This window comes from Schistocerca nitens, chromosome 11, assembly GCF_023898315.1.
Source record: "Schistocerca nitens isolate TAMUIC-IGC-003100 chromosome 11, iqSchNite1.1, whole genome shotgun sequence".
Classification (NCBI taxonomy): domain Eukaryota; kingdom Metazoa; phylum Arthropoda; class Insecta; order Orthoptera; family Acrididae; genus Schistocerca; species Schistocerca nitens.
Genome location: NC_064624.1, coordinates 40,218,623 through 40,246,597, shown reverse-complemented (window position 1 = coordinate 40,246,597; position 27,975 = coordinate 40,218,623). Strand labels below are relative to the sequence as shown.

Sequence of the window (27,975 nt, the reverse complement as noted above, 5' to 3'; positions counted from 1 at the left end):
GTAAACTGGTTGCAAAGCACATCCACCCCTTCTGTTGTTGTTGTGCTCTTCAGTGGCAAGACTGGATTGATGCAGCTCTCCATGCTACTCTATCCTGTGCAAGCTTCTTCATCCCCGAGTAACTACTGCAACCCACATCTTCCTGAATCTGTTTAGTGTATTCATGTCTTGGTCTCCCTCTGATTTTCACCCTCCACCCTTCCCTCCAATACTAAATCGATGATCCCTTGATGGCTCAGAACCTGTCCTACCAACCAGTCCCTTCTTCTATAGGGTGGCGCACAAAATGTGTTACCATTTTGTTTTTGAATATAAACTTTATTGTCAATACAATCTGAAAGGAACATGCACTATAATGAAGAGCCGTCCATGGAGATTTGTTCTAACTCAGTACATGCTCAATATGCCCACCATTTCGTTTCCTAACTTTCTTCAAAGGAAAGCTGAAGTTAGTGAGTACCCTACGGCACATGTTTTCCCTAATTTCACTGAAAGCTTAAAGAATAAGTCTTCTAAGCTCCATTAAATCACGTGGACATTTCAGAAAATTTTTTTCCTTTAGGTGCCCCCAAAGAAAAGTCACATGGATTGAGGTCTGGACTATTGGGGGCCAATTTTGTCCGTCATCGAAGCTACCTGGAAACCTGAGTGAAATGATCCGCATGTCGAAATGCTCATGTAAAAACTCCAACACAGTGTTTGCAGTATGTGGCCTTGCTCCATCTTGCATGAATCACTGTGTGTTGAAGGGCAAGGCAGTAGCAAGAAGCTGTGGAATGAATCTATTGCGAAGCATGCTCAAATAACGTTCGCTGTTCAGTTTCTTCAAAGAAAAAGGGTCCAGTAAGTCAGTGACTGGAAATTGCTGCCCACGCTGTAATCCTTGGAGCATAATGTCGTTCATGAAGCACTTATGGGTTTTCAGTGGCCCAAAAGTGTACATTTTGTTTGTTAACCACACCATCTAAATTAAAATGCGCCTCATCTGAAAACCGAATGTTGTTGAGAGTTTCTTCCCTATCCTCCACCCACTGAGCAAACAGTAGTCTCTGCTGCTTGTGTTCTTCAGTGAGCTTCTGTGTACAGGTCATCTTGTATGGGTACATGTGGAGGCCACTTTTAAGAATGCATTGAATGGAGTGACTGAATATTCCCAGTTGCACTGTTGCCTTTCTACACAATTTCGCGGGACTTCTCTGTACAGCAACTCGTACTGCTTAAATATTCTCCGGCGAACAAACAGGCTTAGGCCGAGGTCACTTCGGATCCAATACTGTTCCTTCCTGTACAAATTTGTCGTACAATCCGTGAATGGTCTTCTTGCAAGGGACCCATCGTGTGTTAAACTGTTGTCGAAAATGCCTCTGAGTCACAACAAGGCTTTTCGTTTCATGAAAAAGTAACACAATTGCCAATCGTTGCTGTGTCGTCAGTCTTCCATTGTCAGCCATTGCTGGTTACTAGTCTCCTAGTGGCGGTATCGTGAATTACATGTCATTTCGTAACTCATGGTACTGCTGTAGAGATACCAGCGGAGTATCTAATGTGTGGCGTAAATTGTAAAAGAAACAATTGGTAACACATTTTGTACGCCACCTTATAGTTAAGTTGTGCCACAAATTCCTCTTCTCCCCAATTCTATTCAGTGTGTCCTCATTAGTCACATAATCTACCCATCTAATCTTCAGCATTCTTCTGTAGCACCACATTTCGAAAGCTTCTGTTCTCTTCTCGTCTAAACTATTTGTCGTCCATGTTTCACTTCCATACGTGGATAGACTCAATGCAAATACTTTCAGAAAAGACTTCCTGACAATTAAATGTATACTCAATCTGAACAAATTTCTCTTCTTCAGAAATGCTGTCCTTGGCATTGCCAGACTACATTTTATATTCTCTCTACTTCAACCTTCGTCAGTTATTTTGCTCCCCAAATAGCAAGACTTACCTACTACCTTAATTGTCTTATTTCATAATGTACTTCTGTCATCTCCACCCAATTTAATTAGACTACATTCCATTATCCTTGTTTTGCTTTTGTTGATGTTCGTCTTATATCCCTCTTTGAATGCGCTGTCCATTCTGTTCAACTGATCTTCCAGGCCCTTTACTGTCTCTGACAGAATTACAATGTCATTGGCTAACCTCAAAGTTTTTATTTCTCCTCCCTGGATATTAATTCCTACTCAAAATTTTTCATTTGTTCCCTTTATTGCTTGCTCAATATGCAGACTGAGCGACACCAGGGATAGACTAAAACCCTGTCTCACTCCCTTCCCAACCACTGCTTCCCTTTCGCTCCTCCCCTTTTATAACTGCCATCTGGTTTCTGTACAAATTGTAAATAGCCTTTCACTCTCTGCATTTGACGACTGCCACCTTCAGAATTGAAAGAGAGTATGCCAGTCAACATTGTCAAAAGCTTCTTTAAGTTTACAAATACTAGAAATGTAGGTTTGCCTTTCCTTCATCTATCATCTAAGATAAATCATAGGGTCGGTATTGCCTCGTGTTCCAACGTTTCTACGGAATTGAAACTAATCTTCCCTGAGGTCAGCACCTACCAGTTTTTCCATTCGACTGTAAAGAATTCATGTTAGTATTCTACAGCCATGACTTATTAAACTGATAGATCGGTAATTTTCATGCCTGTCAACTTTTGCTTTCTTTGGGATTGCAATTATTATATTCTTCTTGAAGTCTGGGGGTATTTTGCCTGTCTCATACATTTTTCTGACCAGATGGCAGAGTTTTTTCAAGGCTGGCTGTCCCAAGGCTATCAGTAGTTTTAATGGATGTTGTCTTCTCCCAGGGCCTTGTTTCAACTTATGTCTTGCAGCACTGTCAAATTCTTCACACAGTATCGTATCTCCCATTTCATCCTCATCTACGTTCTCTTCCATTTTCAAAATATTGCCTGCAAGTGCATCGCCCTTGTATAGACCCTCTATAGGTCTCTTCAGTATTCCAGTAGGCAGTGTCTGTCTTACGCCTAGTCATATATGCCTCTACATCCTTAAATTTGTCCTGTTACCACCCCTGCTGAGCCATTTTTCACTTCCTGTCGATCTCATTTTTGAGATTTTTTATTCCTTTCAGCCTACTTCATTTACTGCAATTTTATATTTCACCATTCATCTATTAAATTCAGTATCTCCTCTGTTACCCAAGGATTTCTACTAGCCTCGGCTACTTGATCCTCTGCCAGTTCTTTCAGGTCTGGATAAATATCTGCCTATTACACATTACAAACTTCTCCAAATGTCGGCGGTATCTTTCAGTCAGCAGACAAGATTGGCCTGTATGCTTTTGTCCTGCATGTGTCCCTTCATGCTTCCACTTCACTATCTCATCAGAAACAGTGGACGTAGGAATGTTCAGGAGTGTGGAAAACTCGCATACAGACATGTGAAACCAATGAAACCCTATCACCTGACCACATTCAAAGTCAATGAACTCCGCGGAGTGCCCCATTTTGCTCTCTCACGATGTATAATGACTACTGAGGTCTCTGATATGGAGTAGGTGGCAACACAATGCACCAAATATGAAAACGTAAGTTTTTGGGGGTGGCCCGATGCTTTTGAGCATAGTGTATGATGAAGTTGTGCTCTGTGCAAACTTCTACCAGACGGCTTCCTCTTTCATTCCTTACCCACATTCCATATTCACCTCCTACTTTTCCTTCTCTTCCTTTTCCTACTATTGAATTCCAATCCCCTATGTCTATTAAATTTTCGTCTCCCTTCGTTATCTGAATAATTTCTTTTATCTCATCATACATTTCTTTAATCTCTTCATCATCTGGGGACCTAGTTGGCATATGAACTTGTACTACTGTGGTAAAAGTGGGCTTTGTGTCTATCTTGGCTACAATACTGCATTCACTGTGCTGTTCAAGGTAGCTTACCCGCAATCCTGTTTCTTATTCATTTTTAAACCTACTCCTCCATTACCCCTATATGATTTATAATCCTGTATTCATCTGACCAGAAGTCTTATTCCTCATGCCATCAAACTTAACCAATTCCCACCATATTTATCTTTACGCTATCCATGTCCCTTTTTAAATTTTCTAACCTACCTGCCTGATTAAAGGGTCTGACATTCCATGTTCCAATTTGTAGAACATAAGTTTTCTGTCTCCTGATAATGATGTCATCCTGGAGATCTGAATGGGGGACTATTTGACTTCCGGAATATTTTACCCAAGAGGACACCATCATCATTTAATGAACAGTAAAGTTGTATCCCCTCGTGAAAAATTACAGCTATAGTTTTCCCTTGCTTTCATCCGTTTACAGTACCAGCACAGCAAGGCTGTTTTGGTTAATGTTACAAGACCAGATCAGTCATTCATCCTGACTGTCGCCCCTGCAACTACTGAAAAGACTGCTGCTCCTCTTAAGGGACCACATGTTTGTCTGGCCCCACAACAGATACCCCTCCGTTGGGGTTGCACGTACGGAAAGACTATCTGTATCGCTGAGGCACGCAAGCCTCCCTACAAGTGCCACGGTCCATGGTTCATGTTAGGTCCACTCCTTCATGATGATCATGTTTCCCATTGAGTGTACATTTAAGTGTCAGGAAGTCTTTTCTGAAAGTATTTGCATTGAGTGTGGCATTTTTCATGAAAACAATGCACCATTTCACAAGGCCATGAGTGTGATAGAGTGGTTTCAGGAACACAGTGGTGAGTTCCAATTGATGTGTTGGCCACCCAACTCGCCAGCCCTGAACCTGGTCGAATAGATCTGGGATGTGATTTAACATAACATCAGAGATCATCCCCCCTTCCAGAATTTATGGGAATGAGGTGGCCTGATTGTATAAATATGGTTCCAACTTCCTCCAGTGATCTATGAAGGCCTCATTGCTTCCGTGCCACTATGTCTCCCTACTGTTGTCTGTGCCAGAGGTGTACATACCAGCTTTTAGATGAGTGATGATAATCTTGGGCTGATCAGCCTATGGCAGTTACCATTATTGAAAAAAGATTGTTTTATTGTAATGATTGTGATGGTATAATGATACTGCCACATAAAGTTCGGCTAAACAGTACAGCTGCCCACGAGCCCTGCGTGGTTCACCCTACAGTCCAGCTTCAAGACACCAACTGCCCGTGAGATCCACTGCTGTTCCTCTACACCCATTGTTGCTCCACAATGCCCACTGGTGCCACGAGCTCTGAGCTGTGAGAAGTGACATCTGCCAGGCACATGGGGCTCAAATTCGAAGAGGGAGCCCACTGTGGTTCAGCCTCCTCCACCAAACCAAAATCCCCCTTCCCCACCATTAAGGAGCCCTTTACATATCCCTCTCCTTGATATGAATAATGTGCATGTGTGAGGCTTTACTCATCTATAAATTCAGAACCAGGAGGTTTGCTGAGCTCACCACCCTGACAATCTAACAGGGTCCCAACAACTGAGGAGCTAGCTTGCTATCGAACCCTAACTCCCCCTTTTCAGCAATATTAGGGTTTCGGACTAACACTGTGTCCCCAGCCTTTCCAATGAACCGTTTAGCCCCTGACTGTAACAGATGGATAACCTGTGACAGGCAATTTTGGTATTAGGTCTAGCCTGGCTCCAGTTGTGCTGTGTTACTGCTAGGGTGACTTGTTCTTGAAGCAAATCATTGATTGACTACAGGTTGACAAGAGGAAAATTGACTGGATGTGCTAACATAAGGGATGCTGGAGCAGCCTCCAGGGACTTGGGTTGTGCAGTGTTAAAGACAAAATTGAGCCACGTTGTCTGAGCCTTGTTGTGGAAGATAAGCACAGCCTTCAACTTGCAGTTCACCTGGTCAGCGAAGTATGCTGGTAAAAGGATTTGTGGTCACATCTTTAATTCCATTGTCAAAGCAGAACCTCACAAATAGCTGGGAAACAAAAGCTATCAAGCATCCTCGGTGGCCTGGAAACAGAAAAAATTTATAACAAATGCTGGCCAGCTGCCAGGATGGTCATTTCTCTGCTCGGCATGTGTCAAAAAAAACGAGAAAAGTCATCCATGATAACTAGTAGGTGCCTAATACACACACACACACTTGATGAAGTGGACCTATATAATCCATACAAAGTTAATCCATCAGGCATTCCTAATGGGTAGACTCTAAAAGCCACTTGAGGGAATTCAAGTTGGGCTCAGCTCCCTTACGGCTCTCACACTCCTCCACCAACCTCTGGACAGCCTTATTCAGGGAGGACCAGGTGACATGTTGAGTGATCTTGACCCCACCAACCTCCAGGCTTGCTTATACAGGGAGGACCAGGTGATGTGTCGTCTGATCTTGACAACAGTTTTATAAATGCCTAAGAGGGTAGTATGGAAATAATGAGCCAAAACCTAACTAAGAGCTTCATTGTCAGTCTCTAAACAAAATTCCTTGTGTTCAAAATAAAATCTGAATTTCTTAAGGGCAAGCAGAACCGCCAAGTCTTCCCATTCATACATAGAATATTTCATATCTGCAGGTGAAAGTTCCCAAGGTGCATTGCTATTGAACATCAACACGCAACGCCTCCCCTGCCATTCTGTTCCTGCAGGAGGACAGCTACCACTTTCTACTCCAGAAGAATTAGGTGTCCATCTGCAAGAAGAACATGAGCTCAAAATTGGGTATGGCTAATACTAGTGGGTTACTAAGTACCACCTTAATGGCTTCAGAAGATTCTGGATGACTTTCATCCCATATGAAATTTCTTAAATCGTTAAGGCACCCCACTAATTTAATAAAATTGGGCACAGACTTTCGAAAAAAATTTGTCATGCCTATGAACCGTGCCACAGCTTTCTTATTTCTAGGAGCTTGGAATTTTCGCAAATCACTAGTATGCTCCTGGTCAATTTCAATCCAATCAGTGAAACTAAGATGTCCCAAGGATGAAACCTATGTGCCAGTGTCATTTTAGATGGTTTTACAGTAAGTCCCACCTCCCTCTGGTAAACCAGAACTGCCTCAAGATGTTGCAGGTTTTCAGACAGACTAGAACTGTAAACAATCATGCCGTCTAGGTAATTAGAGAGACACTTGAATGTGAAATCACCAAAAACACAATCTAGAAGGCAAGACGTAATGGTAACTCCCATTGAAAAACCAAAGGGCACCCTGTTAAAATTGTGGAGGTTCCAATCTGTACAGCAGGCAGTAATATACTTGGAATCCTCTGTTAACATGATCTGATAATATGTGAGATTGAGATCCAGGACAGCAAAATACTGAGCCTGACTGAACCAAGTAAAAGAATTATGCAGATTGGGAAGTGGCACAGATTCCAAAACTACGTTCTCATTAACTGCACAATAACCCACAACAGGATGAAACACCCCACTGCTGCCCATAGATACTGAGAATATGGTAGAAGCATAGGCTGAAGTTCAGGGCCTGATGACCGCATTGAACAACACATTATTAATCAAAGTACATATACATATCATCCTTGATGGAGAAAACCTCTCTGGAATGTCATCTGTAAGGCTAATCTTGTACTGGATTTTATCAGTGATGTCCAGTCTGTTAGTTAAGATCTGTGGTAACCGATCAAAAACTTCCAGTACCAGCATCACCTGTACTGGATGAAGGTGACTGAGCTGAAATGGCAAACATTGCGGTAACACACTATGAATTCCTGTGGCAACGTGACAGGAGCACAATGTGAATGTTTCAGCTGGGTTAAATTTAAAATAAACAACCCTGCCTTGACAAACTAGCACAAACCCACTACCACTTACAAAAACACACTGCAAAATTAAGTTCACTGAAAGATTTTTAGTTACTATCCACTTCACAGACCAAGAAAATTTTCCAATACTCAGTTTAGCCAACCAGAGGCAACATGTGCCCAGTGAGAGCTCAACATTGGGAGGACGGATGCAAACAAGGCAATTCACAGGTATGGCGGAACTTCAAATGCCACAGATAATCTAAACGAGAAACTGAACTACCAGAGTTGAGGAGGGCGTACCTCGGACTTGGCACAGATCCAGCCCTTAGGCAGTAGAACATTACCGTGCCTCTTCCATTCTGTGTGATGTCAGCTGTTTGATTCTCCTTCCATGTAACGAGACATCGCCATACAAAATGCCCCTCTTTGTTACACTGGAAACACATCCTACACTTTTTCCTTATGGGTGGTCCCCTTTTAAATTGCTTGGAATCTCAATCCCCATCACTGCTGGTCTGCGAAACTCAGACTTCAATAGCGGACACCAAAGTCTCTAATTCAGTAAAAGATGTGCATTTATTAGTGAAGGTAATCCATGAACAGTCCTGTGGTCGCATTTTCTGTAATATATTATTGAGTATTTGTATCTCTGTGACTTGCAATTCCAGGTATGGAATGGTCATATGCATTCATCTATGAACCTAGGAAAAGGTTCATGAGGAAACTGCAATAGCCAAAAATGTTTATGCCTGAGTAGCCTCTTAATACGAGGTGACAATTTCAGGCCAATAACTGATTTTTACAACTCCCTTGATGTTGCACTTTCATGTAAAATTCGATTGAAAACATTTGACCATGATCCATATGATGGATTTTACCTGTCTTTAAATTCTACATTGTAAGTTCCGTTATAGCTTGCAGCAATCACATTATTTGGTATGGTAATTTCCCAAATGAAATCTCCTGAGGTCTTTAAAGGTGTCCGTAGCATTCCTACTACTTCCAGCAGTTATATGTCGGTGGGAGAATCTTGTTCACCACCTATTGCTCCTAATTTGTCTAAATAAAGGCAGCTGTCCGTGTAACTGCAGAGCTAATGTAATCTGCTCAGAATCGAGATTACATTGTGCAATACCGCACACAAGTGATTATCCCAATGGATCAATTGTGCCTGAATTATATGTATTTGCTTATGATGGGGCTGACTACTTTCTAAACACACTACATTCTGACAAGATTGTCATGGCCAGAGCTCAGGCAGCTAGTGCAACATATACCTCCATGGTGCACTTGGTACTAATGACCAAGGGGTCGTCCACAAGTTGGGCACCCGCCCTTACATGGAAGCTGACAAACTTTTAATTCGTAGATAAACTGTTGATTTTTCAATGAGGACAAACTGGGACAGTTGTGGGACCCCATGTTCCGCAGTGGATACTTGCAAACACACACCTCATGGTAAATGACAGTATGACACCTTCCCCCTTTACTTCCAGGAAAATAACCATACTCTGTTACCAACCAAACATCCAGCAGGAAAAGGGGAAATTAAGTGGAAGGACTGGATGGATTGGGGCTCACATGAGTCTCCATTGTTTATTAAAATGTTTTTGTTTAACAAAAATAACTAAAGTCAGATACATTAGCAGGATTACAAACACCACTCCGAACTTTCAAATTTAAGACATTACACACTTTAGTTTAGTGACAATTTAAATAAGGCAATAGTTAACGACTAAATCTTTGTCTGCCACCAGTCCTTAGCTTTTAGATTCAAAATTTCCATCTTCACAAACCGCAAATGAGAAAATGCTTCAACATATGAACAAATACACTCCTGGAAATGGAAAAAAGAACACATTGACACCGGTGTGTCAGACCCACCATACTTGCTCCGGACACTGCGAGAGGGCTGTACAAGCAATGATCACACGCACGGCACAGCGGACACACCAGGAACCGCAGTGTTGGCCGTCGAATGGCGCTAGCTGCGCAGCATTTGTGCACCGCCGCCGTCAGTGTCAGCCAGTTTGCCGTGGCATACGGAGCTCCATCGCAGTCTTTAACACTGGTAGCATGCCGCGACAGCGTGGACGTGAACCGTATGTGCAGTTGACGGACTTTGAGCGAGGGCGTATAGTGGGCATGCGGGAGGCCGGGTGGACGTACCGCCGAATTGCTCAACACGTGGGGCGTGAGGTCTCCACAGTACATCAATGATGTCGCCAGTGGTCGGCGGAAGGTGCACGTGCCTGTCGACCTGGGACCGGACCGCAGCGACGCACGGATGCACGCCAAGACCGTAGGATCCTACGCAGTGCCGTAGGGGACCGCACCGCCACTTCCCAGCAAATTAGGGACACTGTTGCTCCTGGGGTATCGGCGAGGACCATTCGCAACCGTCTCCATGAAGCTGGGCTACGGTCCCGCACACCGTTAGGCCGTCTTCCGCTCACGCCCCCAACATCGTGCAGCCCGCCTCCAGTGGTGTCGCGACAGGCGTGAATGGAGGGACGAATGGAGACGTGTCGTCTTCAGCGATGAGAGTCGCTTCTGCCTTGGTGCCAATGATGGTCGTATGCGTGTTTGGCGCCGTGCAGGTGAGCGCCACAATCAGGACTGCATACGACCGAGGCACACAGGGCCAACACCCGGCATCATGGTGTGGGGAGCGATCTCCTACACTGGCCGTACACCACTGGTGATCGTCGAGGGGACACTGAATAGTGCACGGTACATCCAAACCGTCATCGAACCCATCGTTCTACCATTCCTAGACCAGCAAGGGAACTTGCTGTTCCATCAGGACAATGCACGTCCGCATGTATCCCGTGCCACCCAACGTGCTCTAAAAGGTGTAAGTCAACTACCCTGGCCAGCAAGATCTCTGGATCTGTCCCCCATTGAGCATGTTTGGGACTGGATGAAGCGTCGTCTCACGCGGTCTGCACGTCCAGCACGAACGCTGGTCCAACTGAGGCGCCAGGTGGAAATGGCATGGCAAGCCGTTCTACAGGACTACATCCAGCATCTCTACGATCGTCTCCATGGGAGAATAGCAGCCTGGATTGCTGCGAAAGGTGGATATACACTGTACTAGTGCCGACATTGTGCATGCTCTGTTGCCTGTGTCTATGTGCCTGTGGTTCTGTCAGTGTGATCGTGTGATGTATCTGACCCCAGGAATGTGTCAATAAAGTTTCCCCTTCCTGGGACAATGAATTCGCGGTGTTCTTATTTCAATTTCCAGGAGTGTAATTATCTGGAAACAGATGGCTCTTTAAGACAACATAGAAGCATAACTCATCTCAAAGGTTAAAACTGAATAGCTATACTGGAAGACAGAGCAATTCATAGCTGCCTCGGGACCCCGAGAAAAAGGAAATTCTTAAAATACACCTCCAAGTGCATCTAGATAATTTAATAAAGTAAACAGGTGCACTGATTTCTAGAGCTACCTTCAGGCAGACAGACAGAGCAAGTCTCTTTAAATCTTGCACCAGTGAGCAGGTAAGTAATTAACAAGAGAATGAGTGTGCACAGATCGATATAACTGGCTTCAGACACAGTGAAAATTCTATGAAGGCGTACTGTAGAAAATCCCTAAGTGATTCAGTATGTGAATGTGCAAGCATAGCAGCTCAAGAACACCCTTTAAAAAGGAAATCCAGTAATTAGCAGTCAGAACCTAATTGTAGCAGTAAATAAATAACAGGTGAGAAAAGCTCACTTCATGACAACTTTAAAATAACAAACACTTGAACAATTAAATCTGGTAAGCAGTAACTCACCCTGAGACGGAATAAATTTCTTTCACTCTCTACCTCACAAATGGCCAGTGAACGAACACAAAAAACATTCAGAGCTCAGTAACACTTGATGGTTTTACACACTTTTGCTTGTTCCAGTCTCTAAGCGTCAAATGTGCCTGTTACTTACCAACAGGCTATGTTTTCACAAGTCTGGATGACATCTGAATGTGACGTGTGATTCACATAGAGATGATCAGCATGTGACCATTCTAACAGTGCTCGACAGTATGTACAAGAAAGGCACTCGACCCAACAAACCCCCAAAAATCAAAATGTACAAAATTTTAGTACAAATTTCGAATAGTGATTTACGTAACTTGAGTGAAGGCAGCCTATCAGTAGCTGGCAGTGGTGAATTCCCTGAGGCTGATATACAGAGGCAATGTTAACAGCCACAGCATGATAAGCATGCCCTAAGTCCAAGTCCAAAACAATCAAAGTGTGCCACAACAGTAGAAAACTGGAGCAGACTAAGGAGCATCTAAATTCCACTGTCATTCTCACTTAATACAACTGCACGGCCACGATAGTTGGGTAGATCAATGGACTCATCAGATGATTCTCATCAAAAACTCTGTCTAAGGCTAAACATGGTCACACTTAAAACAGTATTCAGGATTACCAAATCATCGAATCCACTGCTGAACATGGGGAATTGAATAACAATAACAAGCTTGTCTAGTTGCTAGACACTACCCTAACCCCTTCCAAGGCAATGCCACAAGGTATTAAGTCATGCAACACAACTGAAATCGGGCAGTTTTTCAGATGAGAAAGCTTGTTGCATAATGTGACTTCCACAGAGAAGATCAAATAGCAAATACAGATAGCCAAGACCACACCAATGTACTGTCTTTCATTAACACCTGTGCCTGCAATTATTAACTTGACAGAACTTTTGAAGGGCTATTAGTCACTCCATTCTGTCAATTGTGGCTGAATGGCAAATACTGTCGATGTACCCTGCATGGCTCTTATTGTGCCCCATGGCGCCCCGAGCTCCAAGCCAAAGAAGTGACATCACCAAGTGCAGGATGGGAATTCAAAGAGGTAGCCCATCATGCCTCAGATAGTAATAATAATAAAAATCGTAATGATCATTATTTGTACTAGTATATTATTATTATTGTAGGCAGTTAATTAAAACAAAGATCAATTAATAAGATGTTGCTGTATTCTTTCTATCTTTTGCCCAGCATCTCTCTTCAAGGCATCTTCTTTGCGTACACCATTTTGCTTCATTATTTTGTCGATATACACTTTCTGAAAGTTAAGTGGTCTACTTTGTTTCTATCAGTACGATGATTTCCAATAAAAAATTATTCTTTGGCTGCTAATTATCCAACATCCTCAACAGATCCCAATATCAGTTTAATGATTTTCTTCCTATGCTATCACTGTTTCATTTGTTCTCATTCCAGCACTTCCTTTGACATTATGGGTGTTTCAGTCTTGATATGCTGGTACTGTTCCATAAATAATCTTTCCAGTCTTGTTTTGAGATCAGCAAGTAAAACCCATAGTTCAGATCCACAGAATAGGACTGGTGTAGCCTGTAGCCTACTCTCTCTTTTTGTTCTGTTGGAAACGTGCTTGTCCCACCAAAAGGAATTCATGAAGTTAGAATAGTATTAAGTAGTGTGCCAACGTAGGGTGTGTGCGTTCAATAATTTTATCATAAATAAGCATTCAGTGCAACAGTGTAACTGTTCTAGATATTTTATTATTCTGATCATAAAAGTAGTATGGTTGATGTGGCACTTGACAGTCCAGTTTCTGCTCCCCCACACAGTTGGTGTAAACTGTATTGTAATTTGATATGAACAACATTGACTTTATGAACAACATTGAAGTCATTGTTTCAGGTAGTAGCTGTGTTATTTTACTTCATTACACTACCATTATACGCATATGTAGATAATGAAGCTAGAAAATGTGATTGAAAACAATAGCATAGGGAGAAGGCTGAAATGAAAGATCATAATGAATTGTCAAAGGCGTTGTCATTAATCAGTCTTACAATTTTTTGCTGCCTCCCATTGAAGTATACCATAGTGAACTCGTCACTCAGAATTTTGAACTCTAAAGAGAACATTTAACAATAACTACTATTTAGTTATAAAGTAGTGTGATGGTTGGGGTTTATCTATGTGATACATTTTATATAATATGGGAGGACTGTGACTGCTTAAAAGTACTTATTACAGTTTGTTATTTTTGCCACAGGCCCAAGATTATGCATGCAGCATGAATGTAAAAGAAGAGTTGGAGGAGGGTGTGAATAAAGAGGTAATTTTAGAATTTATATGACTACATGGAAGTAATCTTGTTGAGCTGTGGTGAAAATAATGAGATGGTAATCAATTGTGTGTGTATTCACTTTAGCAGTCCTGTTTTTACTTTAGGGTAAAGATAACAAGGGTTACAGTATTACAGTATGCTCCAGGTTGGAAGCGAGGAAACCGGTAAAATAGAATATTTTGTTACACTTTACTCATATGGATTTAAACATTATCTTTGAGCAGGTGAAGTAGTTTAGCTTGTGAGTTTGTAGAATTGCTTCTTTACATTATAAGTACAAATAAAAATTAAATGAGATAGCATTGATGAAGTTATATGAAAATTGGTACCAAGTCCCAAGACTCAAGCTGTGAGTTCCTGTTTTAATGAGTAGTTCCCTTAATGGTTCCGTGTATGTGAACTCCAGCATTGGATGTTTTTATTCGCCATGTGATACTGCTGTGACAGTTACAGAATCATTCAAGAAAAATCTACACAAAGTAGTGCAGAAAAAGTAGGTGATCCTAACCTACTGAGTAGAGACTAAGATGTCTGTGCATACATTGCAAGTGGTATGGACAGGCAGTCTTGTGAAGTACCTTAGAACAGTTTTCTGAAAGCTGTTGTAAGCTGCTAGTTTAACAGCCCACACAACATTGAAATAGTTGAAATACTGCAACTATAAACAGGCTCGTCCTTACAGATGGTATTAGTACAGAGAGGGGCTAGTGATCATGATGCCAGCACAGCAGCAGTGGTAAATGAAACTTCCTGGCAGATTAAAACTGGGTGCCGGACTGACACTTGAACTCGGGACCTTTGCCTTTCACGGGCAAGTGCTCTACCATCTGAGCTACCCAAGCACGACTCACGTCCCGTCCTCGCAGCTTTACTTCTGCAAGGTTCGCAGGAGAGGTTCTGTAAAGCTTGGAAGGTAGGAGACAAAGTACTGGCAGAAGTAAAGCTGTGAGGACAGGGCGTGAGTGGTGCTTGGGTAGTTCAGATGGTAGAGCATTTGCCCGCGAAAGGCAAAGGTCCTGAGTTCGAGTCTCGGTCCGGCACACAGTTTTAATCTGCCAGGAAGTTTTATCAGTGCACACTCTGCTGCAGAGTGAAAATCTCATTCTGGATGGTAAATGAAGTTAATGAATCCTTTAAGAGGGCTAGGTGAATAGATTTGCTAGAAAGAGTGGGTAAGTAGTTGTTAACATCCCATTTAAACAATGAGAATGTCATTTACTTCCAATATGATTTACATAGAGGAAGATGGACAAACACTAAATGGACTGTAAATCACATGCTGAATAAGTATGTGGTGAGCAACAGACAGGAAAGACCCACTGTGGTTTAATGTCAGAATTCGGAAAACACTGAGGAAGCAGACTGTTGTACACTCAGTTCAAAAAAGTATGCACACTGGTGACTGGCAAGTGCTAATGGAAATTTTTCTGTCTGTAAAAAGATCTATGCGTGAAGCATACAACTACCACCATCATACATGAGCAACAGATTTTACAGAGAACATGAGACATTTCTGGTCAAATACTTCTATCCAGGCAGTCATTGACCAGTCTGGTGTGGCTTTGGAGGAAAGCAGAAGGTGGTCACTAACCTCTCTCTGTATTTAGTTATCAAGTTTGTGCAGGAGGATCATACCAACATATTGTTGTTTTACTGTCACACAGACTCCTGTATTAGGAACATAGTAATAGGATCCCTGGAGTAGAGAAGCAACTGGAAGAGTAGAAAACATAATAGTTGCCATGTCCAAACAGAATCACAAATCATTTGTCCAGAGAGTACTCTACAGCATTTTCCTCATACTTAGCTTGCATTTATTTGAAATCTCTCGCCTAGTGCAAAGACTCAGGCAGCTGGGAAAAAGTTCAGGTGGCTTCTGTATATAGGAATGGTAAAAGAATGTACCTGCAAAATTACAGAACAATATCATAACGATTATTTGCTCCAGAGTTCCCGAACGTATCCTCAGTTCAAATATAATTAATTTCTTTAAGACAGAAAAGTTTTTATCCACAAATCAGCATTGATTTTGTGCAATACTCATCTTGATCTTCTATCAAATTACATACTGTGAACCATGGATGATGGGCAACAGGCTAGATTCCACATTCCTATATTTCCAGAAAGCATTTGAACAGTGCACCACTCCATACTGTAAATAGAGGTATGAGCATATGGAATAGGTTCCCCGATATATGAATGATGCAAAGACCTCTCAAGTAACAGAGGCCAGTACTTTGATCTCAACAGCAACTGTTTTTTCAGAGACAAGAGTATCATCAATAGTGCCACAGAGAATGGTGCCATATTTATATATGAAATGATCTGATGAACAGCATTCTGTGCCTGTTTGCTAATGGCATTGTTTGTGCGGAAGGATCATCACTAAGTGACTACGAGGATACAAAATGACTTGGACAAACTTTTTATGTGGTGTGATGAATGGCAGATGCAGAAATATTCAAGTAACTGCAGATGAGTAGGAAAAACAATCCCATAATGTTAGAATACAACATCAGTACTCTACAGATTGACAGTCTGGTCAATAAAATGTTTAGGTATAACATTGCAGGGGCCGGCCGGAATGGCCGAGCGGTTCTAGGCGCTACAGTCTGGAACCGTGCAACCGCTACAGTTGCAGGTTCGAATCCTGCCTTGGGCATGGATATGTGTGATGTCCTTGGGTTAGTTAGGTTTAAGTAGTTCTAAGTTCTAGGGGACTGATGACCTCAGAAGTTAAGTCCCATAGTGCTCAGAGCCATTTGAACCATAACATTGCAAAGTGATATGAAGTAGAACAAGCACATAAGGATGGGAGTAGGATGGGGAATGATCAACTTTTTTGTATTTGGAAAACTGTGGTTCATTTGTAAGGGACACTACATATAGAACACCATAGAAGTGCCTAGTAGTAGTAATTGTTGTTGCTGTGGTAATAGATGCCATCCACGATGCACCGTTTGGTGGTTTGCACAGTTTTAATGCAAACGTACATGCACAGCAGCCAGAAAGAAGATAATCAAGCTGCAGATTCCATGTGAAATGCATTCTCAAGCTTTATACATTTGGAAAGCCCATTTGTAAGGCTAATAAGTTGTTAACTGGCATATGTGACAGAGCCAAGGATCAGTCATCTGCTTGTGTCATGAAGAGAATACATGACAGAAAGCTAAACATAAATATAAACTAGAGGTAAAGCTGTCATCAGCCTGGAGGTTTTAAACACCGGAGTTCTCCACTACACACAGTCCTACTGACTACCATGTGCTGTTACCCTCTTTCCACATCTGAACTGATTTACCCAACTAGTTACAAAGTACCTGCTGTTCAATGATCAAGGACCTTTGGATTTGTAGTGTCACTATTACCCATTGAGCCACCAAGTACTAGAATAAGGCAGAAGCATTTAGCAGTAAAGTCCAGAGCTATAATCCTTATAATTCCATATGGAATGCACTCCAAAAGTAGATGATGAACACACCAGAGGTCACATGACCATAAAGTGTAGTTAGCAGATTCAGTTACACAAAAAATGGTGCTGAACTGACACCTTTCTGCCATCTGAATTGTTCATTTATGGAACAGTGGTTTGCACATGTATAGAAACAGGCAAAGGTCATTCCAGTTTGTAAGAAAAGTCACAGGAAATACGTGCAAAACTACAGACATACCTAGTTGGTGCAAAAATCTTCTTGAATGATTTTGTGATCCTGTATGATGGCTCTTGAAAAAAAAATCAATTCATCTGCAAGAATGGAAATGGATCCCATAATTACTGGTCATGTGAAACTGTTTACTCTGCTTCTCCATAGTGCTGCCACAATGTAGTCAGCCTGTAAAATGAGACCATAGTTCTGAAGCAGTATCTGTGGGAAAGCTAGCAAAGTTGATGTGCCTTTCAATTACTTAGTACTTCTGCTATGCAGTTAGTCATTACTTTATGCCTTAAATTACGTGAAAACAGTAAGATACGTTAGAACTGAATTGTACAAATGGATAGGTGTGATGTACCTGCCTTTACCACATTGTAAACTATACAAGTACCTTCTCTTGTGATGGTGTCCAACAGTCATAGCTAATCCACAAAACATATGGAATGAAAATGAATGTTTGCATAACTGCCTACTTATTTGTGACAAAAAGTATTTTAAGTATAGTTATATATGTTGGCAATATAAGAATATTATTGAGTCTGAGAATCCAACTTTCACTACTGTTTGGGGGTTACCACCAATAGCATGCGCTTTCATTTATTGCACAAGTTTCACCCATATTCATTCTTGCCCTTCGTCTCCCCTCCACTCTTCTGATGCTACCATCCCACAGGTGTGTCATCTGTCTTTTCGGTGTACATTCCATGGCTTGCTAAATATTTCAAGGGTTTCTGCTCAATGTTTTAGCCAGCTTTGGTCCAAGCGTATTTTGAACATGACAACTTTCTTGGAGGGCATTACATTCAGGAACTACAAATACATCAAGAATTTACTGTTAACATGTTGATGGTAGTATGGTCTTTACTTTGTATGCAGTCTGACTAGCGTGCATTCATCAGAGGACCTCAAACAACTGCCTAGCCTAAAAAATGCTTGCTTTGTGTAGTGCACCACTGACTCATCAAGTATTTCTACAATTCTCCACCTCATAATGCATTTCCAGCAGTCTGCAGTTTGGGCAGTCAGAGAATCAATGAAGCCTTTGGTTGAGACCCGCCACTCATGCCAAACCAAAGGACTTGAATCAATTCTGGGAATGCTGATACAAACTGTGTGTGCTGCATGCACTCATGTGTGACACAAGGGCTCTTCGCCATTTGTGCTACCTTTCAATATAAACTGAAGGTGGCCTCAGAACCCAAACGATGGGTATCATTGGCACCAACATCAGCCACAACTTGTAGACAGCCACACCCTGTGTGTTTCGTAGCCACAGGCAGGACATTTTCCAAATCTCAGATGAGGCTCCATGGCAGACATATTCAGTACACATAGGATTCATTTCCAGTCCTGGATGCCATTTCCCTAAGGAGCTCCATAATAAGTTTGACGTTGGAGGTCCTGATTAACTAGAAAACTTCTCTCCACTTGGGCCTGTCTGGACCCTGATGAATGAACACCTCCCAGTCCACTCACAGGGTCAATGGGTGAGGCAGCCTCCACATCACTCTCTGCCTCAAACTGTTACGACCCATCCCTCACCATTTGGTGAGGACAACTCAGCCACATTGGGTACACCACAAGGTGTCTTGACAACAGAGCCAGTGGGCAAAATAGGTGGCACCTTAGGCATCCTATGTGATGAGCCAGATTCTCGGCCCCCACTACTACAATAGGCAGCAGCCTGAATGCTGCTGAATATGGCAAAACGCATCTTCAGCTGTTGGTGAACTGAGGCCAGCTCCTCCATCTGCACACAGTGTGCACACATTATATCCATTCCAGTACTACTATTCAAGAATTAACAGTAAAACACACAGGAAAGCTATGTATGTAGCTTTCTATTGTTCTGATGTTTCACCAGTGGAGGCTAATGCATTATTGCACAGTGTAGCTTTTCATTCAAAAGAATTAAGATCTGTGCAGCAGACCATGAATACATTTTAAAGTTACTAAAATATGGGATTGCACCTCTTTACTACAAAAGCATGGAAGGAATGTAATCATAAAACGAGAGAGAGAGAGAGAGAGAGAGAGAGAGAGAGAGAGAGAGAGATACATATGAAGGGCTTATTTCAATAGTGGTACAAGTCCATTACCTCCACTTTTCTGCTATAATGCTTCTAAATTAATTATCCAAACAAAGAGAAAGAAAGGTTCATGTCTAGCAAGAAGCCATATGCTTGAATATATTTGTGGTATCCCAACTGCAGATTTTTCAGCATTCATTTAACTTTAGGACTCTGTATCTCAAGATGAACAAAAATGGACTTGTACCACTATTGAAATAAGCCCTTCATGTGTAACTTGATTCTGAAACAACCCTGATTAAATCAGGGTATTGTTAGCAGTCAAGTAATGTACGGGATTCACCTTTGTTTCAAGTAACGGTAACCTAATGCATACATGCTAATTGATTTTGAGTGCTATGGGTGTTATTTCAGGCAGATTTTGGCTGCTCAATAATGCTTCATTCAAGGAGCAGGGATTGTTGACTAAAGGAGGTCATGAAAGTTAGCCCGAGGTAAAGTTACATATTTTTGGTTAAACATAAATGGAAGGAATCACTATCACTGCAAAATAAATTTTTATTCATATCTAATCTCAACGTGTCAAATATGCTAGTGTTGTCTGTTCTTTAGGACATGTCCAAGGGGACAGACAGCATTTTGATCCTGCAGCCACAATGACTCAGGGACAAAGGAAGTAGAGACATTAGTTGTCTGTGGGCATTAATTTACATCAATGGGGATGATTGAAAATTTGTGCTGGACCAGGAATTGAACCCAAGTCTCATTTGGACTGGGCAGTTGCAGTGACGACTATGCCATCTGGACACAGTGGTCATCACATCTGCATGGTCTACTCTAGCATGCTTCCTGTCAGACCCAAATTCTGAACTTACTCACCACTGATGCAGTGCACTTGCTCATGATCCTCCTTACACATGGTGTCTCACTGGTTCCTGTAAGAGTTAGTGTGGTGTGCATCTACACTGAAAGGATCATTGGATGACATCACCTTAATTATATATGTGGTGTCCAGTCTTTCGGATATGTGGATGTATCGTCACATCCTGTTCCAACAATCTGAACGTTTTCCTTACTGCAATCATTTGTCCATCGTTGTGGACATGAATGTGTAATATCAGCATTCCCTGTTTGTGATCATTTCTTGGTAAAAACAATTGTCACAATATGGTATAATTTTGCTTGCTGGGATCAACCCACAACAATGGGGACAAACATTCAGCCAGTGTGATATTCCTCCTCTCACTGTGCCATTATGGTCAACACTCACTCATTGTGCAGCTTCATCAATGCATCTGAAAGGGGCAACAGTGCATACAGGGAGCATTAAGTGATTGACTACCGATACCTTGTATGTTCTACTGGTTTGAATGAAATATGCTTACCTTTCAGTAGGTAATTATGCATCCCCTACTGTGCTCTGCTGGTGTCACATACTGCAGTTTGAGGCTCTGAGACAAGCAGTTGCTGGCCATTCAAAACAAACAAAATACAACTCTGTAATAGACTGCACGAATCCATGCATTACAGTTTTGTAAATGTGAGATTACATCTCTGAAACTTACTCATTGTTGCTACATAGGGACTCTACCATTTTCCAGAGAATATGTAGTGGAGGTCACAAAACTAATGAAAGGTCTGATCTGAGTCTTAAACTCTGCTCAAAATTAGGTGATAGTAGTTCATCCACAGCTTGACTCTACAAATTAAAAGTTGTTCTCTTGCCTCACTTACAAATGTTCATTGCCTCTTCAGCCAACAGCCAAAAAGTGAGCCTAGGATGTCCTCTGAGCCCAACCAACAGATTTTATTGTTGCTCACGAGCCTCAGTTCACAGCTGGCCAATAGAACTTACACCATATCTCATATGAGACAGTGGCAGATACAGAAAAACCTCAAGGAGGGCTCACTAAAGATATCTTGAGCTACCTTTACTTTTACTGTAATAAAAGCTAACGAAGTCATATGGAAAGTGTAAGAAAGTTTTATTTAAACTGATTATACACATATACATGATATAAAAAAGTTAGAGTTGTGGTTCTGTACTTTAAATGATGAATTCTATGCACCTACTCTTCCTGACAAATTGGTTAATTACATTGTCAGCACGACAAGCAATGTCAGGGTGAGTGTCCAACAGAGCTAAGCCATTAAGTCAATCCTCCTTCACTGTTGACCTCAGCCATGTCATTGTACACTGCAGTGTTGAAAAACTTCTTTCTACTGCTGCAATAGATGCAGGTAGACAAATATTTTGTACAGCGTGTGCAAAGTAGGATGGTCAGATATAGGATAGAGAGATAATGCTTGCATAACAAAAACACAATCATTAAGGGCATTTATGCTCATTGCTTGTATTGAAGAGACTGTCCCATTAGTCTCTTTTTAATCACAAAGTGTGAGTCTTCTTGAAAATAAAGTAGTTCGGTTAAGCACTGATTTAGTTTGTGCGCAAGATCATTAGCAGCATGTTCCAGTAATTGTGATGGGAAAAGGATGTTGAATTTAAAATGATAAATATTTTCTTCAACAAAATGCTCTCTCATGCCAGTCTTAACATGGTCCAGTGTTGGAATAAAAAGTTACTTTCTTATATGTCATAGCATCATCATTATGATTGCATTATGATGAACGTCGAAACTAATTTTGCTTTTGCCATTGCCCAACGCCCAAGATATGGTCTTGTAAGATTTTGCTGACTGGATATGTTATGTGCATGTCACTTAGTGTAAATAGATTGATAAGAAACTCCCCTTTTCTTCCCCTTCTCTACCCCCACCCTCTCTCCCCCGCGCCCTGTCTCCCTGCCCCCGCGCCCTGTCTCCCTGCCCCCGCGCCCTGTCTCCCTGCCCCCGCGCCCTGTCTCCCTGCCCCCACGCCCTGTCTCCCTGCCCCCGCGCCCTGTCTCCCTGCCCCGCCCCCACGCACCACCACCAACCACCCTGTCTCGCCCCCCTCTCTCCTCCTGTATGACAGTGCCATGTAGGAACAAGAGACAGATGCCCTGATACGTCACTTTCTTGATTTTTTTCAGTTTCTTGAAGACCCATTAAAGGCTGGCGACCCTAGTGTTTGCGTAAAGCAAGACCCCGATCTGAAACACCATGCTGCTGGATCTGAGCATAATGTAAGTTTTCACACAAGCACTGTATTGTGCAGGAAGTGTAGTAAGAAACTCTAGTTAGATGTGTTATTTGTAGGGTATTACCAATAGTATTTTAACAGCACTTGTAACAAGCATATCTTTATGAACCATTACTCTTTCATTAATTTTTTATTGTGATTCTATGTAATGAATGCCTTAAGTACATAGTTGGTGTAAACGGAACAAGGAAGACTTCCTCTTGGAAGTAATTGTTAATCTTGTTACATCTCTGTGTCACAGTGATGTAACATATGTGGAACTATGACATGTGATGGATGTATATTCTAGAGTTCCCAGTCACTATTCACTGTAGTATTTACATCATTACTGAAATCCTGCTGTGGAATTCCTTATGATTTTCCTCCAGTACACATGACATAAATTTGCATTGTTCCCTAAAGAGCAGGCACTGAAAATACATGGTGATATGGCAAGAAGCTGTGTAAATAACATTAAATTTGGGTAATTTTGATGATAATGTGTGGAATGCCACATTCATTTGATTAATGGCCAAAAATTCCTCTTGTTTATGGGTTTACTGTTGGAAGATTATTTGCATCTTTATATTATCTGAGTTTAATTTTGAAATGTTGCCACACACGTATATGAGATTTGTATATGGGAGTACAACCATCCAATAGAGTAGGCCATAGTGCCTCTGAAATCGGAGTGGATTATGTGACAGAAATAGAAAGTGAAAGTATGCCAAATAAGTACTACACAATGGCTGATAGCAAAATCAGGGGCAATAGAACTGATTTGGATGCATTCTGTCACTCTCTCTTCCCAATTGATAAGAATCTCTGCAAAGTTGGATGATACTAATGAGAAAAGAATATTGAGAGCTGTCATATACACACAGAAGATAGCAAGCAGTTATAATTCACAGATTGTGTTCTTCTTTCAGTCGGTTGAAGATCCATTGGGAATATCTTTGTCCACTGATTTTATCAAGGAGGATCCTGAATTAAATATAACTGAGAATACTGTAAGTATTTACATCTCTGATGTATTGCATGTATTCAAGTCTTTTGTTAAGTGTGTAGAGTAAAAGATGCATTGCAGTGGAATTGTCACAGATTGTCAGTTCTCTGGAATTTGTTGCTGTTCGTAATTGTAGAGTATTCTTGTACTCCTGCACTTGACTTTCATATCACCTCTTACATTCTGACTGTTTTAAATAGAAGTGGAAGGGGATTAGTGGCTGGTATAATCCTGTTCTCAGTAGCCCTTGTTGTTATCAACTACATTGTATAATGGTTGTCTGTGATGGTCGCGAAATTCACATTTAGATGAAGTGTGAGTTCTAATAGTGTAGGTGATGTGAGAAATATTCCTATTTTCAACAACTTCTGATAAATAGAATTCAAAAGAACACTGGTTGTTCTTATCTTTTGTGTGAATCATAGTTATTCTTGAGTTTGCCCTAAAATTTTTTTGGGATTTGAAAAACAGAGATGAAATTTGTGGGTTCTAGATCAGCCCCGATATGTTGGCCACAATCTGTACATATTGTGGCAGCTTCTGTGGTACCTGTTGTATTACTTATAAAATTTTCTGTAGGGTGTCCTAGGGCATAGCTGTAGTTGTCAAAGTGGCTGGATTGTAGTTGGTGACCACTTACCATGAAAATACAAAAGGCCATACTGGCCTTCATATGCAGCCCAAGAGATCACAGGTCCAACAAGATGTCTCCATGGCACCAGGGCCAGAGGTTCAGGGATAGTGTCCGCTGCATGGAGTGCTGTTCCCATAGCAAGTGTGAAGAACAGTGTGTTGCTGATTGTGTGGTCTGGAATACCATGTCATGTGGTTGGCACTGAAATCACTGATGTACCCCACTTGTTACTTTGAAAATAAATAACTTAGATTAAACAGTGATAGACACCTGAGAGATCTACGAATATGATGTGTGAACATAACAGTGATGCTGAGTAGTACATGCAGCTGTGCAGTAAATATCTTAGCTCTGTCAGCTAGAGTGGACATGCAACCTTTGTGGTCTCGGGAGCATAAAATGCAAGAGCTGATAATGATGCAGAAAAACAGGGCTGACCATTTTGATACTGGCACATGGCCAGCAAGATTCTGTAGTAATTGTGGAATTGGGAATTTTATTAGATAATTGCATGAGAAGCTAGAGCAAGTTAGCAAGATAGCAAATTAATACTTTGTTGGAGAAGCAGTTCCGTGCCAAGCTGCTACATCTGTTACTGGTAGGTTCAAACAACACACAAGTGTAACGGAGATCCTTCAGAAACTCAAATGAGAATTCCCAGAGGGAAGGTGATGTTCTTTCTAGAGACACTATTGAGCAAATTTAGAGAACTGCCATTTGAAGCTGACTGGTGAACGATTTTGTTGTTTCAAACTTACACAGCACATAAGGACTATGAAGGTGAAATTTGAGAAGTCAGGGCTGATTGAGAGGCACATATACAGTCTTTTTCACTCATATTTGTGAGTGGAATGGGAACGGAAATCACCAGCAGGGTTATGGGGTACCCTTTGCGATGTGCCATTAAGTGGATAGCGGAGTATAGATGTATGTGGAAATTCTAGGTAAAATAAGTAGCTGACCAGTGTAGTAGGAGCAACAATATGTTTCATAGTAGTAAATGTACATTTACATACATACAAAATAATCTATTACTAGTTCCCTTAATTAGCCGTGCAAGTAGATTAGCACTAGTCACAAACAGCTGGTTGTCACTACACTTCACAGAGATAAATCCCTGTGGGAGCTTCTGCCTTAAGATATGCAGTGTGGCTCACCCCACATGCATCCACGTCTTCAGTTATGGAATGCAATGTGTAAATTAAAGAATGAATAAATGAATAACATTCACACCATATCTCTAGCCAGGGCAGAGATTACAGTGTTGAAAGCAAATTTAATTTTCTGAAAAACATTGTGAAACATTCAATAATAGGTGCAACCCATCAAGACAAATTAAGATCATCATATTTCACTGAAAGAAGTTATACCTGTATAAGCAATTCCTCAAGGATGTTTAAAATCATCAGATTTCACAAGACTATAACTTTATTTATTACAAAGGTACAGAATTGGGGTCAGATTTTTATTTCTATACATGCCTGCAAAGCCTTTATTTCCAAAGGAACCATATGATTTTCACGTTGCTCACATTTTGTGTGTGTGTGCACATACAACATTAAGATACTTTTCACAGCTATGTTTAGGACCAGATTCGTCATTTACTGATCACAAATATCAAAATCCTTTTCTACACATTTGAGCATCCAGACAATAGACTTGATCCATGCATTTTCAAGCATGTCAGTTTAGGAAACTCAATGCTGTTCCCAAGTAGCATCATAGTTCATCCAGTGTTATTGGTACACATAGGTGGAGCCTCTCACTGACACCCACCAATAAAAAAGATACCATAATGTGAGATGAAGCAAATTTCATGGTCAGGTCTGCAGACCCTTTAGCTGGTCAATGCTGGTTCCAATGCAGTGGTATACCATCCGTATGAAAAATTATATTTCTGATAATTTCCCATCTCTTCGGTTTTTTGACCATCTATGTGTTTTCTAATATTATCAACTTTCTTCAATTTGTTACAGAATTTGCTCCTCTTCAGATTCAGTTCAGTGATAATCTCATCAAACTGTTCATCACATTACTTACATTTAGTAATAACTCCTGATCACTACCAACAACAAACTTCCTGCCCCATATTGCACAGCACTTTAGCCTTATTAATGTTGAAGCTACCAGTTCAAGTCATCCTTTGAAGACTCATTTTATAAGATGGAAAAGCAATCAGAAATGGCCTGCTACTAGAAGTAGTAGACACTACTGGTCACACACTAAATGAAACATACTGCATCCAATTCCTTGGTGTCTGCTTGGGTTTCAATTGAAATGGGATCCACAAATTGGTAAAATTGTCAAGTTGATCCCCTCAGCATTTCTCACCTACAGGCAATTTCAATGGCATCTTTTGGAGTTTTCACTTGTTTTTGGAATTATCTTCTGGGAAAGCCAAATAGAAATAAATAAAATATTAATGTTATTTGTGAAAGGCAATAGGGAGTTCCATAGTGACATGTAGATGCAAAGTGTTCACATCACATTCCTACTACAAGCTTGTATAGGATAAATACTAATTTGTTCATTGCTGCCATGTCCTATAAGATTATCCTATAGGCTAGGACTGAGAGAAAGCGTGCTGGGAAGCATTTCTGCATGTAGACACTCTGGAGGAACATTCATTAATTGCAGGGCAGAGAGAGATGAGCTTTTTGGTTATCTCATTCTCATGCTGGTGCCTCCTTAATTTATTATCGATCTGAATGCCTAAGAACTTAACTCTTGGAACCTCATCCAGTGTCTGTCATTGATATCTACTTGTATCAGTAAGTCATTTGAATTTGTTTGGAATTGCATGATGTATGTTTTTGTAAGTATAAAGGTTGAATTTTTGTGCTGTTGCCTGTAAACCAGTTGCAAGTATGTTCCATTATTCTCCTGGCTGTTTCTAGTATGAATGTGTTTGGCCATTATCAGTGTACTAATTATCAGCAAGCATTGCAGATTTTGAAAGCATCTCCAATGGCTTTAGCACAACATTTATGTAGGTCAGTCCTGTGGGACATCATATGTATTGTTTCCCCATTCTGTATTCAGTTTTCCTCCCAAGGTATCATTTATCACTATGACCCAGTTTATTGTTGCTAAGCTAAGATTCAGTTCTTGTAAGTGTAATTCATTTAAAATGACAACACTTGTAGTTTCCCTGAGTAAAGGAAGGATAAGGCTTTAATGTGATGCCAATAAGTTTTCTCCACTTCTATGTGACTTGTACAGTTACAGAATGAAAAAGTCATCCCAGCATTGGGGGACTGCTGTAAATAGTGAAGGAGAACATTTTGTTGATTATTTAAGTCTCTTATTTGTATCTGTTATATATTACAGTTAGGTAAATATGCCATGAACCATATACCAACCAAATAATTGCTGGAACTGGGTACATATGCCTTACCTTTTTTCATTTTATTGGTAAACTGTGTTTCCTTTCATCACTGTCTAACCAGTATGTATAATGTTCAAAACAAAACGTGGTCTGTTAAGCCCAGTGTTTGAATACAGATGTTGCAAACATGGATTGGTATTGTACATATCTTTTGCAACACGGTTAACTCAATGGATGTGTGTTAAATCTTGAATGATGAATCATATTGTCTTTAGTTGTCAAGTTTATAAAGAATTTAATATTTTCTCAAAACAATTCTGATCTACAAGTAAGGTTATGGCTGAGTAAATGTCAGAACATTCTTAATTTGTTGTTGTAAAATGATGTGGCTCTGTTGAGAGGTTAATGTAATC

General features: G+C 41.0%; 1 protein-coding gene across 1 annotated transcript in view; it reads left to right on the top strand.

The window, feature by feature from the left end:
• Positions 1-27,975, top strand: part of LOC126213020 (zinc finger protein 83-like) — a 96,148-nt gene that overhangs the window by 4,710 nt on the left and 63,463 nt on the right. The window contains exons 3-5 of the mRNA XM_049940579.1: positions 13,714-13,776; positions 22,506-22,598; positions 23,524-23,604. Coding sequence (XP_049796536.1) covers positions 13,714-13,776; positions 22,506-22,598; positions 23,524-23,604 — 237 coding nt within the window. The remainder of the gene's footprint in view (positions 1-13,713; positions 13,777-22,505; positions 22,599-23,523; positions 23,605-27,975) is intronic.